Source organism: Podarcis cretensis (genome assembly GCF_951804945.1).
Source record: "Podarcis cretensis genome assembly, chromosome: 9".
Taxonomy (NCBI): domain Eukaryota; kingdom Metazoa; phylum Chordata; class Lepidosauria; order Squamata; family Lacertidae; genus Podarcis; species Podarcis cretensis.
In genome coordinates this window covers 16,398,296-16,412,469 of record NC_137178.1, presented here as the reverse complement: position 1 = coordinate 16,412,469, position 14,174 = coordinate 16,398,296, and the positions used below count along the sequence as shown (strand labels likewise).

Genomic DNA, 14,174 nt, shown 5'->3' with positions numbered 1-14,174 from the left:
AGTGTAGATCCAGCTTCTGTTACGGTGTGGGATTGAAGATCCATACTGTTTTTTTCTTTAATTTATGCATTTGCCATGTTTCTATTTACACACCATACTTTCCCATCATACCTTGTTTCTGTACATTCTTAATGTTGGCAGTACAGAAGAGTTCTGCAAGTAATTTTAGAAGACGGAACCAACACATGAGGTCTGGTGAGAAGACCACACTGGTCTCTTAGCATATAGCTCAGCGACAGAGTATCTGCTTTGCTAGCAGAAGGTCAATCCCTGGTATCTCTAGGTAGGGCTGGGAGAGACCTCAGTCTGATATCCAGAAAGCATCTACACTCAGTGTACACAATACTGAGCTAGATGAACCAATGGCAGAAGGCAACTTCCTATACAGTCATATCTTGGAAGTCGAACGGAATCCATTCCGGAAGTCCGTTCGACTTCCAAAACATTTGGAAACCAAAGCGTGGCCAATCGGAAGCCCCGTCGGACATTTGGCTTCCAAAAATAGTTCGCAAACCAGAACAGTCACTTCCAGGTTTGCGGTGTTCGGGAGCCAAAATGTTCAAGAACTAAGCTGTTTGAAAACCAAGGTATTCCTATGATAAGAACCATGCTGAGTCCTAGGCATATAAGGTTTTGTATTTTTATTTAACTCACAATTGTCAACAAAATATACATTGCAACGGTAAATCCTTTGGTACTACAGTATCATGAGATGCAACATTCACTCTGATTGTAAAGCTAGATTTTTCTCTTTCTCTCTTTCTCTCTCTCTCTCGCCTCCATCCCAACCTCCTATGAGACAGAGCAGGAAAAATATGCAGCAAGAAGGGCTTACAGTTCTATAATGGACAGGACAGCTAGTACTGCACATTTAGGTTGACATCCTCAGCATGTTTACCTAGCAGTAAGCATGCACCAAAATCAGTGGGACTTACTTCCAAGTAAACATGTGTTGGATCAGGCTCTGCATTTGCCTGGTTAATACTGCTGCCGATAACTGCTATGATTGCTGAAATCAAACGTGTGATATGCATAGAATTGGGAGCAAACATTCAAGTAGAAATTGCATTGCCTTTCTCACACTTCTCGCCTTCACGCACTCAGCAAAACAAATTAAAAAAAAAAAAAATCCCAGAAAAAGCCACCTGTTATGAATTTGGGCTCCAATCCTAGCTGCACCCACACATGCGGAAAATCTGGGGAGTGCTCTTAGATAGGTGTGGAGACAGGAGCCTGCCTGTTTATCCACTTAGAGGGTGACCTCATTGTCCTCAGCACTGTGGTGATGATCCTCAGTGCTGTGGTGGTGATCTTCAGTGCTGAGGTCGTGCTCTTCAGTGCTGTGGTGGTGATCCTCAGCGCTGTGGTGGTGGTCCTCAGCGCTGCGGTGATCCTCAGCACTGTGGTGATCCTCAGCGCTTTCAAAAGTTTGGTTGCTGACACTGTCAGCATCATGGTCATGATGTACCTCTTGGAGTACCCCACTGAGGGCCTTCTTATACTCTCTGCTGTCATGGCTTTCCATGGATACGTGGCTGTCATCGTGGTCACTGTCGTCATGGGGTTCCTCGGCACTCTCAAGTTTCTGGCGGCTGTCGTTCTCCGTGCTCTTATCGTGGACCTCTTGGCTGTCTCTCAGGTGACTTGCGTCATCACTTTCAAGGCTTGTGTCGTGGCTTTCGAGAGAATGTGACTTGGCGGAATGGGATTCGCGGCTCTCCACATCTGGGGTGCTGTCCACATCTTCCGAAACATCACGAGAATCAAACTGCAAGGCCCACAAATGGAAGACAATAAATGGCCACCCAGAAACAAGAGGGATAGCTACAGTATTGACTCACAGAACAATTGTTGTCTCCAACTACGTTACTCATAGCAGACCCACTGAACAAACCCAAGTTAGCCATGTCTACTAATTTCAATGGGACAACTCTGAGTAGGACAAACATTGGCTACAATGCTATGCCTACTTGGAAGTAAACCCCATGGTATTCACTGGGACTTTACTCTCAGGTATGTGTGTATAGGATTGCAACCTTAAACAGGTTTAGCAGTCATCCTCTTTCTTCAGGAAGCTGTAGGAATGGACAGAGCAGCCTAATTTCACCCTGTTTCTGGCTGCATACTTGTCACGCCTTTAAAGCACCCCTCCGCAAAGAATATTATATATATATATAAATTTTATTACGGTCCCAGACCAGTTTTACATACCATACTAAATGAGCATAAAACACAATGGAATTAAATTTGGATTAACAATCAAATATAACAATAAACAATACAAATATGGCAGCAATTGGAAATGTGGTTTTAGGTCATAGTCCCTAAAATATTATCTAGAGTTTGCATCTGAGGTCTTCGTCTTTGTAATTGCACAGCTTGTTCCCTGAGTTTTATGGCAGCCACGCAAAATTTGGCCACCCTTAGTGTGATCTCTGGATCCTTGTCCTCTAACAAAAGACAATGAATCTCGATCACCTCCACGACTGAGTTGCAAAGAATATTGGAAATTACAGTTTGTTAAGGGTGCTGGGAACGGTAGCTCTGTGAGGGGTAAACTAAAGTTCCCATGATTCTTTGTGGACGGGGCTGTATACATTTGATGTATGATGTGTATACAGTTATCAGTGCCTCTGGTCCTCAGGCAAAGGTCTGTCCCGTTAAGCTCTCATTTTTTGAAAGGTCCACATATAAATTGTACATATTTTTGTACATGCATTTCATGTAACCCCCCCTCCCCACACTTTTAAGAAGATAAAATATGTGCTTTTCAGTCCTCTCATGTGAAATATATATGCATTTCTCTGTGCAGGTTTTAGGTTATAATACATATTGTATGCACACATTTTGTGTGCCAAAACTGCACCAGAAAAATCTGCTGTGAAAAGCAGATTGAAGGAATTGCTCCCCATCCTAGGACAACACACATCTAGGAATCTCTAGCAGAACATTCTTAGCAGTTCAGTTTGTTGCTTCTACCCTGGAGTACCCAGGGTGGCTTCCTAATAAAGAATAAACTACATTATAAAATAAAATCAGTGTTTAAAAATAAATAAATAAATAGACACAATCAACAATCCAAACTACCTTCACCAGACCACAGTTCCTAAATTTATTATGCCCACATAGTTATAGTGGCATAGAACAGGGCTGGGTAGGTCAGAAAACTTTATAGTGACCTTATGTTTTATTTTTAATTGAACTCTTTATTGGGGAATCCGGCAAAAATTATTTTTCTTCTGGAGTTTTCATGCTTCCAAACAAAACAAACATGTCTCGGTTAACTAAATTTTAAGACTGGGAATCCCAGAGATTTTGCTTTTCTTTCCTGGGATTGCTAGGACTTTTGTGAAGTCTATCCAGCAGATTTTTATTATTTTTATTTTAGGCAGGGAGTTTCCTAAAAGATCATTACTACTTTTCCTTCCAAGCCTTCTTTGCAACATCTTGCTTCCTGTTTCAACTGGCACCCTCACAGCAACCACAAGCGATGCTTTTCAAATATCCAGTGTTTTGAATATTTCTGGCTCGCAGAAGCTTCTGTGAGACAGATGGACTTTTAAAACTGAACATTTGCTTCCTCTTATGCGGTTAGGGAAGATGAATGGAAGGAGAATGAGTTGCTTAGGGTTCTAAAAAAGAATACCCAGACGTACCATAGCATTGCTGCCCCGGGGGAATTAAACCATGATGGCCATAGAGTAAGAATTCTGCTGGCAAAAATGTGTGAACCGTAACAACGGCAGGTGGATTATATATTTCTAAAGAGGTCAGCTGCCTAGCTCTTTTTACTTACAGTACACCTGTAGCATTTACCTTTCCAGATCTTTTGTGTGCCTTTACGGAATCCTCATAATGTACCAGGTCAACTTTTGCCTTGATTCCGTAAGGTACGTCTCCTCTGCCAGTAAAGACCTCAGGAGTGACAGGCAAGGAAAAGGGAGCCTCGGTAGGGTAATCTGTGATGCCGTTTTCGTCTGACTCATCTGACTCATCCGAATCGTCATGGTCATCATCGTCCACATCACTGTGGTCATCGTCATCTTCCTTGCTCTCGCTTTGAGGCACCAGAAGGGTCTGCAAGGAAAGAGAAGCAACTCAGTATTACAGGATGAAGATGTAACACTCAAAACATGTTTATAGGCCTGGGTGCGCCTGATGACTGCACAACACAAACACAAGCCTAAGGAGAGGGAAAGAGGTGAAAATATTGGGAGGTATGTAGTGATGTATGGAAGTGAGAGCTGGACTATAAAGAAGGCTGTTCGCCAAAGAATTGATGCTTTTGAATTATGGTGTTGGAGGAGACTCTTGAGAGTCCAATGGACTGCAAGAAGAGCAAACCTATCCATTCTGGAGGAAATCAGCCCTGAGTGGTCACTGGAAGGACAGATCCTGAAGCTGAGGCTCCAATACTTTGGCCACCTCATGAGAAGGGAAGACTCCCTGGAAAAGACCCTGATGTTGGGAAAGATGGAGGGCACAAGGAGAAGGGGATGACAGAGGACGAGATGGTTGGACAGTGTTCTCGAAGCTACCAGCATGAGTTTGACCAAACTGTGGGAGGCAGTGGAAGACTGGAGTGCCTGACATGCTCTGGTCCACGGGGTCACAAAGAGTCGGACACGACTAAACGACTAAACAACATGTGGTATGTGGAGGGGAGAATTAGTAAGGCACCCATGCTGTCTGCTGAGTGTCCTCTGCAGATGCCTTTTCCAGCCCTTGTCTTGCAACACTAATACAAACTCAATCTCTGTTTCCTAATATGCAGGTTCTCGTCCCCCACCCCAGGCCGTGTAAACTCTCTCCTATGCAGTGGCGTAGCATGGGTTGTCAGCACCCGGGGCAAGGCAAGTAATTTGTGCCCCCTAACCCGTGGATTTGCTTCCCCTAACCCTAACCCCCAGATGTTGCGCCCAGTGCGCCCGGCCCCCCCTGCACCCCCCACGCTACGCCACTGCTCCTATGGTTCCCGCACTGGGGGAAACCGTGATCTGCGATGGATGGGAGTGAAGGGCACATGGATGTAAGAAAAAATATTCTACGGCAGAGAAGTGAAAGGCACATGGATGAAACAATATTCTACAGCAGGGATGGGGAGCCTGCAGCCTTCCAAAATTTTGCTGGACTGTGGCTCCCATCAGCCCTGACAATTGGTCATGCTGGCTGGGGCTTGTCCAACAGCACTTGGGAGAGCCATAGGCTCCCCATCCCTGTTGTATAATCCTTCTAGTGGCAGCAGTGACCCAGGGGTTTTGTACTTAAGATGCACATGGTTGGAGGAAAACTTACCTGTTGCTCAGTGATCTCATCGCTTTCTTCGGAAGACAGAGAGGCCTGGAAATGAAACAGCTATTTTGTGAAGGCTTGTTTTACACACACACACACACACACACACACACACACACTGATCCCACTGAATTAATAAAAAGTCAAATGAGTAGTTTTAGGATAGAAAAAAGTCTCTGCACACTGCATGACTGACTAATGGGATTTGCTGCTACACAGTGCAGTGATGACCAGTGGCTCAGACCGCTTTAGGAGAAGATTAGACAAATGCAAGATGGGTAGGTCTATAAAGGGCTCTTATCCTTGACAGCTAACTGGAGCCTCTGCATTTAGAGGCAGGGAAGCTCTGAATACCAGAGGACAAGCACAGAGGGAGAGCTATTGCCTTTGAGCAGTGCCTGAAGGCTTCCCAGAACTATCTGGTTGACTTCTGTTGAGAAGAGGATGGAGGCGGCAGGAATTTCCTTATGATCTCTTTCTGGTCAAGTGATTGATAGGTGTTTGGGTTTGTCTTCAATTGGAAAGTAAAAAAAAAGACAAACTAGAAACACAAAATGAATAGAAAAGTGACCAAAAATTAAATCTAGGAACCAATACAGAGTGTGAGGCAAGCTAAAAGTTAGTCATGACTAATGCCCAGTGGGATTTCCACATTGATCCTATGCATCTTTACTTGGAATAAAATCCCACTGTGTTCAGTTGAACCTATTTCCAGGTAGGTATGCATAGAATTGCAGCTAGGTTGGGATTTTATCCAACCAGGTGTGTGGAAAATTATCTCTGCTGAAATTCTCTTGGACCAAGAACAAGAGCAAATGATCTGAATGGTTACCTACCTACATGGATAGAAGAGTACTGGTTCTAGATTCAACCCCACTGTCCCTTCTTGGCATTACAGTACAGTATAAAGGTAAAGGTACCCCTGACCGTTAGGTCCAGTCACGGACAACTCTGGGGTTGTGCGCTCATCTCACTCTATAGTCCGAGGGAGCCAGCATTTGTCCGCAGACAGCTTCTGGGTCATGTGGCCAGCATGACTAAGTCGCTTCTGGTGAACCAGAGCAGCACACGGAAATGCCGTTTACCTTCCCGCTGGAGTGGTACCTATTTATCTACTTGGACTTGATGTGCTTTTGACCTGCAAAGTGGGCAGGAGCTGGGACCAAAGAACAGGAGCAGGGATTCAAACCACTGACCTTCTGATCGGCAAGCCCTAGGTTCTGTGGTTTAGACCACAGCGCCACCCGTGTCCCACTTGGTACAGTATAGGTTATATCAAATGTTGGTCGTAGTCAGAATGGACCCATTGAAATTAATGGGCGGGCAAAATTTTGGTCCACTGATTTCAATGTGAGTGGAACTTAGTTGGGTACAACCACATCTTGATTCTTTAGAGATAGCTTTAACTTGATGGAGAAGAAAGGCTTCGTACCGGCTGGGAGGACTCCTGATGCTCTTGAGACTCATGGCTGTTCACATGCTCCTGGCTGTGCTCCTGGCTATGCGAGCGATGGTGGTGATGCTCGTGAGCGTGGTGTTTATGATGATGCTTGGCAACCTTTAACAACACAAAAAACCAATCTTGGCATTCAGCGTTCAGGATAGCAGAGCTTGGCTAACGCAGAAGGGGAACCAGGACCTGCTAAATGGATACCCACCCCAGAACTGCGAGAACAAGGTGGAATAGTTAGCAGAATTCAGATCCTACTGCAGAAGTGTTAGGGGTGATTGAAAATAAGTCAGCTAGTGCCACCTTGAAATCAGTATTGGCCATATCAGGGCTGTGTGCAGTTCTGATTACCTCAACTTGTATACACCATACATTGAAAGCACTTCCTCTCCCCGAACTGTGGTTTCCCCTCACAAAGGTACAATGCTCAGCATCCTTAACAAACTACACTTCCCAGGATCCTTTGGGGGTGCTTTAAATACAGTGGTACCTCGGGTTAAGTACTTAATTCATTCCGGAGGTCCGTACTTAACCTGAAACTGTTCTTAACCTGAAGCACCACTTTAGCTAATGGGGCCTCCTGCTGCTGCCGCGCCGCAGGAGCACGATTTCTGTTCTCATCCTGAGGTAAAGTTCTTAACCCGAGGTACTATTTCTGGGTTAGCAGAGTCTGTAACCTGAAGCGTCTGTAACCTGAAGCGTATGCAACCCGAGGAACCACTGCATATGGTATGAACTCTGAGGAAGATGTGGGAAAGTCAACAAAAGTGACTAACTGTTCAATCTTTTGCATCTTTACTCAGAACAGAAGTAATTCTCGCTGTGTTCAGTGGGGCTTACTCCCCAGGAAGAGAGGGTAGGACAGCAGCTGAGGGGATGGGAGATGCTCCACTTGGAAGCAGGTCATTGTTTTCGCTTGTCTTCTCAAAGGGGGCACATGAATTCATGAAAAAGAGACTCAGCCTTATGTAATAGGTGTGTGGATCTCAGAATCGTGGAATTAATCCCGAGCTGATATAATAAATCCAACAGTAAAATGAATGGACTGCTAAAATGATGGGGGGAAAGAACTTACATGATAATCTTCAGAACTCTTTGAATCGCCATGGTGTTTGCCAACCTTTGAAAAGAAATGCGGGGGAATAGAGAGTCAGTATCAATTCACTTAGGGACGCGGGTGGCGCTGTGGGTAAAACCTCAGCGCCTAGGACTTGCCGATCGTCAGGTCGGCGGTTCAAATCCCCGTGACGGGGTGATCTCCCGTTGCTCTGTCCCAGCTCCTGCCTACCTAGCAGTTCAAAAGCACCCCCGGGTGCAAGTAGATAAATAGGGACCGCTAGGGACCGCTTACTAGCGGGAAGGTAAACGGCGTTTCCATGTGCTGCGCTGGTGCTGGCTCACCAGAGCACCTTCATCACGCTGGCCACGTGACCCGGAAGTGTCTTCGGACAGCGCTGGCCCCCGACCTCTTAAGTGAGATGGGTGCACAACCCCAGAGTCGGACACGACCGGCCCGTATGGGCAGGGGTACCTTTACCTTTACCTTTATCAATTCACTTATTCTGCATTACGGAAATACGTGCTTCTCATGGCTTATTTGTTATATTTGTATTGTACTTACTGGAGCTGCCAAGGCGATGGCGAAGAGACACATGCACAGCACAGCAATCTTCATCATGATGGATTTGCAGTTGACTGTTCAAAAACAAAACAAACTCTTCACTCTTAGGACCAGTCCAAATGCACAGAAATAGTACACGGTATAAGTCTTCTTGGATAGTACCATCTCAGACTTCAAGAAGGAGATAGAATGTTTGCCTAACATACAATTCTGCCCAATATACTCATCTTTACAAAACACATTTCCCCATTATCTATATTTTCGCTCATATATTTGTATATTATTTTAATATGCATCTTTTAAAAAATATATTACAAACTTTATTGAAAGCATATGCATTTTGTTTTCTTTGCACACATTACTTAGCTAGAGAACTGCACTGCAAAATCTAGAGGATTTCCAAGGATTTCCATGTTTCACTTTGCATATTGTTTTGGAAAGTGGGAATCAAGTAGATTCACCTTTAAATGTGGACTGAATTAAATTTCTCCCCCATCTGTAAGTCTGCATGTGTGACTCAGCTTTTTCACATTTCCCTTTCTCAGGAAAGAATATATATATATATATATATATATATATATATATATATATATATATATATATAAACACCACAGAAAGCTATATAAACAAAGAGGCTAGCATTCTTCCTGTAGAACTTTTTTCTAGGTTTTGCACCCCGATATAATATTTTCCCTCCAAATATTATTCCAGGAAAATACCGTATCGAATCAGAATCAGTTCCCATTGGTTATGCCATATGTATTTATGCTATCACTTGACAAAGCTAATCCGAGCAACAGAAGAGAACTTCTGCCGCCCAACATCAGACAAAAGGGAGTTAGACTGACTTCTCAATTTAGTACTTTGTTTGGGCTGAGAGATGAAAGAACTGAACATATGACCTCTGTAGATAAGATGCTCTTGATATGGTCTGATCCCAGGCCATGATTGCAGTGGGATAAATCTCTATCTACTGTATATGTGGTGCTTCAAACATGGGCGTGGGCAAGGCCCGCCCCCTAGATCAAGTAAAACAATAGAAATACTTAACTAACGGACTAATCATGTTGGTTCTGTGCCCCCAACAAAAGTCCTGCCCCCCCAAAAAAAATCCTGGCTACGACCTTTGCTGCAAACAAAGTCAACATTGGGAGTTGTAATGACTGGGCATCTGCTGAGGCCCATGTCTCAGCAGAGGCCCCTCTAGCAACCCCTAGTGCAGCCTTCTTTAGCCAGAAGACCTCCAGAACTTTTGGACTACACTTTCCATCAACCCCTGCCAGCATGTCCAATGGCCTGGGATGATGGGATTTGTAGTCCAAAACATCCGGAGGGCACCAGGTTGCAGAAGAGTGCCATAGAGCTTCCTGCTCCTACTCCTTCTTGCTGTTGCTACCAGTTTACTTGTACTGTCCATAAGCGAGGGCTGTGAAAGAGCATCCTTCCTCTGTCCCTCTGGGCAGTGATGTAGAATGGGTCCAAAGGGGCAGGACTAAACAAATGGGCAGGAGCAACAGTGATGCAGAGGAGAGGGACTACTTAGGAAGGGCGTCTTTGCCAAGCCTTCCCTGAAAACCAAAAACTAAACATCCCTGGAGACCGCAAAACTTACTTGCTAGATGCTGCTGGAATGTTTCTTGGAGTTAATTATTAGAGAAAATGGAACAACCCCCACTTTTTGGTTCTGAGATCTAGCAAATTTGCCTGACAAAGGGTAATTTTTTTGAGATTCTACCAAGGAGCTGACAGTGCTCGCAAATAATATAATAACCAACAGGGTGATCCTATATTCATATACTCAGAACTCAAATTCAATGGAATTTACTCCCTAGTATCTGTGCTTAGTATTGCAGCCGGAGTCGATGAATGAAATAAACACCAAGAGCAAGCACAATATTGACAAAGATTTGTATTGTTACTACATCTTCTGCTACCCTGCCTTTTACATGTGGCTTGACTCATTTGCTCGAGGCATCAAGAGCTGTTTTGGAAGAACCTTTCAATACTGTTTGCAACTGTGGAACACTGCAGTTTGGATTGCATATAGCTATTGAATAGTGTCAGAAGTGGAATTAAAATCTGTAGGCTCTTGGTAACTTCCACTTCTATGGATCTACCATCCTCAGCATTGCTCAGTCAGTAGAGTATGAGACTCTTAATCTCAGAGTTGTGGGTTCAAGCCCCATGTTGGGCAAAGTATTCCCAGATTGTAGGGGGTTGGACTAGATCATCCTTGTGGTCCCCTCCAACTCTACAATTCTGTGAGTCTATGATTCTAATTCTCAGCTAACTTATTCCAGAGTAGCCCACAAGGCACTCTGTGAGATTTAAAGCTTACAGACTGCAAAGGACACACACTATTTTATTTTAAAAACCTCTCTCTTGCTCGAGAATATTAAAGTCCAATAGAATTTACTGATTTTCGCTCCAAGCAGATTAATGCACCAGTTCTATAAATTTCCACAGATATCAGAGCGCCATAGTATTGTTGGAGGGTAAAAATGTAAGAGGAAAACACTGCCTTATAGCCAACGGGAAAATACTAGAAGAGAGAATTTCCATGGGGGGGTCCCAACTCATCAGCCAACAGATTTTCTCTCTTTCTCTGACCTTGCTGGACATTAATATGAATAGGAACCTGAAGCAGAATTTTAATTATAAGTTGGTTTTGTAATTGATCCTTCCTTCAAAGGCATTTGAAAAGAACAAGCTGAAATTTCCAAATCAGGAAGGATCACATTGCTCAGTGTGGCACTGCAGGGGGAAAAACTGATGAATCAGGGCTCAGGGGACATCAGAAATTGATGAATCACGACGGAAGGCTAGGTATTAGCAACCAGGCTGATGGGAAAGCTGGCACACTTCACTATGCATTGCCCTTCCAATCACAAGGTTAATGAGCACTTGTGCTAAGAGAGAAAATTGATGGGAGAACATTGCACCAAACTGTATTTGAGCAAAACCCTTGCAGAGCAAAGCAGGAGTGCTTTTTCAGAGATTAAATGCAAGAGTAATATGATGGCTTTTAGCTAGGTGCACAGTGATAATTAACTGGAAATTGCATGTGAGTTGATGGTACAAGAAGTTAAAGAACCTCCTTGGACAGAGTTAAAGTCAAGCCCAGACCCTCCAGGCCTCTGATCCCAATACATATGAAATAATAACTGAGCATATACAGAGTGATTTTCCCCATTACCAAGTAATCACATCTTGCACTTGCATATATGGGACTAAGGAAACAGATTGTTAGTTATGGTTGCCAACGGTTTTTCCTTGACAGGGCTCTTCTGTCATTTAACAGCTGCATGGTAGGCTGAATATTCAGCTCCTAGTTCTGTGCATTAGGTGGCTGTTAAAAGACATAGGACCACCCCGCCCCCCAACATAAAGCAGCTGGCTGGCAGCCCTAGTTTCCAAAGCACAGAATCTGAATTTCTGACAAGCTTATTTGTTATTTTTTCATCCTCCTCTTCCCCCATGTTATTCTCGCAACAACCCTGTGAGGTAGGTTAGGCTAACAAACAGTGACTGGTCCTAAGTCACCCATTGAACTTCATGGTTGAGTGAGGATTCGAATCCTGCACACTCCTAGTCCAGCACTCTAACCTTTGACTCACACTGGCTATCTGCGTGTAAACCCCTAGACTTCAAATATTATAAATTTAGCATCAGGGATGCTGGAATGAAAACTACATCTTGTGCCAAAAGCATGTGGCATTGGGAGTTGGCAAGGGTACGACTCACAAATCTGTGTTTTGAAGTGGCAGGTTCTGTTCAGCAATACTCTCTCTCTCATAAACCGCTTCCTCCCCGAATCCCTAAACATTCACCCTAGTGCAGGCAAAAGAGGCGTTGTAAATTATTTTTAAAGCTGTGCACTAAACGTCTTTCTTTTTCTGCCCCTGAAGCTGGAGGAGTTTAAAGCCTCCATCACTGCTTTCAGCTTTCTGGAAATATAAGAAGACTGAATAAAATACGTAAAGCAAAAGGAAAAGGCTCAGGTACCTTGCGTTGTCTGGGTCCGAAGTGTAGTCTGAGGCAGAGGTCTGTATGGAGAAGCTCAAGGCAATCCTTGGATCATTCACTCAGATGGTGCGTGATCGTTCTCCTCCTGTTCTGTTGCTTTTCTGTCTGCAGACCTCTGGAATTTAAACTCTTCTTCCAGACACGAGCCGACCAATCCCCACGAGGCGGAAAGGATGAGGTCATGAGGTTTCTTGTCACTGTCCTCCCACCGTTCTCCTACATTTCCTTCTGGGGTTTGTGGCTTTCAAAGCAAACAAGAAACTACTCTATGGTTAAAGCATTACTTATGTACAATCCCATTAACAGGCATTTCAGATCAACGCCCAGCATTCAGTCCTGAGCCAGAGGGCTTTAGGGTCAAAGAACTTTTCATGGCATTTGTCGGAAGGAGAAATAAAATTGGGAGGTAGGTTTTTTTTTCTTCTTCATGGAACGTCTTCATCTCAAAACAAATCATTAGAAGCTGAGGGTGGGGGGGAATATGCGCTGTGCACAAACCACAGGGAACAGTGGGGTGCAAATAGCATCTCTGAAACATAAATGACGAGGCATAAATGACGAGGCAGCTCAGAATTAATCTGTATGGAAACAAATTCTTACAGATTTTATATTTAGGGAGCTTGGAAAGGGGAAGAAAGCGAAACACCAGCTTTTGCAATATTTACCCCCTGTCCTACAATGTGGTTGACCTCTATCACTAGTACAGGCTTATAAGGTAGCAGAAACAAATTCTTGCTCCTTCTTTCCTCATCTGCCAGAATGCTCATATATATTCAACTGGTCCTCATTATTCCTGTTCTTCCTTTGGGATCCATAGCTTTATGTAACTACTAGTGATCCATCACTTGGAAAAGGCAGGATAGACAGGCAGCTTTGTGAAAGGGCTTCCCTAGTAAACCAGCCTATCACAGGCCAGATTGTCTTCCTGCTGCCAAATGGGCCAATGGCGACAGTACTTAGGGGGCATTCCACTGGGCACAGGACCAATTGCGGCCCTTGGCATCACGTCCAGGAAAAGTTTAAATGCCTGGCCTGCGGGGTCTTTCTGTTTCTGCTTTGCTGGTTCTCCCACCCTCTCTCCCTCAGATTAGGGTTTTTCATGGATGGTACAGTCTTGCTATGAACAATGTCAGTAGCCTAATTTTCAGGGGAAGTGCAGGAATTTTCCCCACTTGGCTAACTGGCACCACCATTTGGGTTTTCGCCTACCTCATAGCAATTGTCACAACTTTGTAAGGCGGATATGCATTGGGTTAGTCTTGGTTGGAGGGGAGGTTGTAGCCTACACCTCCATGGAAGAAGAATAAGAGGAGTTTGGATTTGATATCCCACTTTATCACTACCCGAAGGAGTCTCAAAGCGGCTAACAATCTCCTTTCCCTTCCTCCCCCACAACAAACACTCTGTGAGGTGAGTGGGGCTGAGAGACTTCAGAGAAGTGTGACTAGCCCAAGGTCACCCAGCAGCTGCATGTGGAGGAGCGGAGACGCGAACCCGGTTCACCAGATTACGAGTCTACCACTCTTAACCACTACACCACACTGGCTCTCACTGGGTAAGGGTATCCTCTTAAAAGGCTCTGGGAGGAATGGCTCCTGTCCGATGGCCAGGCGAGGGCTAGGGCCATGCCACTCCTCAAACGCGGACCACTTTGGGGATGTCCCAGTTTGACAAAGGTCATAGTGTGCTCTCATCCTCCGCTGTCTTCACCCTTAGAAACATTCCCAGTAGATGGGCAGGAGTGACAGGCGCTGTTGCTTACCACAATGCCTATGGCCAAACTCC

General features: G+C 44.5%; 1 protein-coding gene across 1 annotated transcript; it reads right to left on the bottom strand.

Moving 5' to 3' along the window:
- Positions 1-626: 626 nt before the first annotated feature.
- Positions 627-12,614, bottom strand: LOC307224304 (uncharacterized protein). Its single transcript, XM_079991065.1, has 7 exons — positions 12,369-12,614; positions 8,364-8,437; positions 7,818-7,862; positions 6,725-6,850; positions 5,296-5,340; positions 3,817-4,077; positions 627-1,768 (listed from the first exon to the last, which is right to left on the bottom strand). Exons 2-7 carry the CDS (start codon positions 8,418-8,420, stop codon positions 1,250-1,252), a joined length of 1,053 nt encoding a protein of 350 aa, XP_079847191.1. The 5' UTR covers positions 8,421-8,437; positions 12,369-12,614; the 3' UTR covers positions 627-1,249.
- Between the last annotated feature and the right edge of the window lie 1,560 nt (positions 12,615-14,174).

Bases quoted from the DNA above. Each gene is read 5' to 3' on its own strand.
- LOC307224304 (XM_079991065.1), bottom strand. From the start codon at position 8,420: ATGATGAAGATTGCTGTGCTGTGCATGTGTCTCTTCGCCATCGCCTTG. The intron at 5,341-6,724 runs GTACGAAGCCTT...TTTCATTTCCAG, and splicing joins ATCAGGAGTCCTCCCAGCCG to GCCTCTCTGTCTTCCGAAGA. The intron at 4,078-5,295 runs GTAAGTTTTCCT...CTTTCCTTGCAG, and splicing joins ATGAGATCACTGAGCAACAG to ACCCTTCTGGTGCCTCAAAG.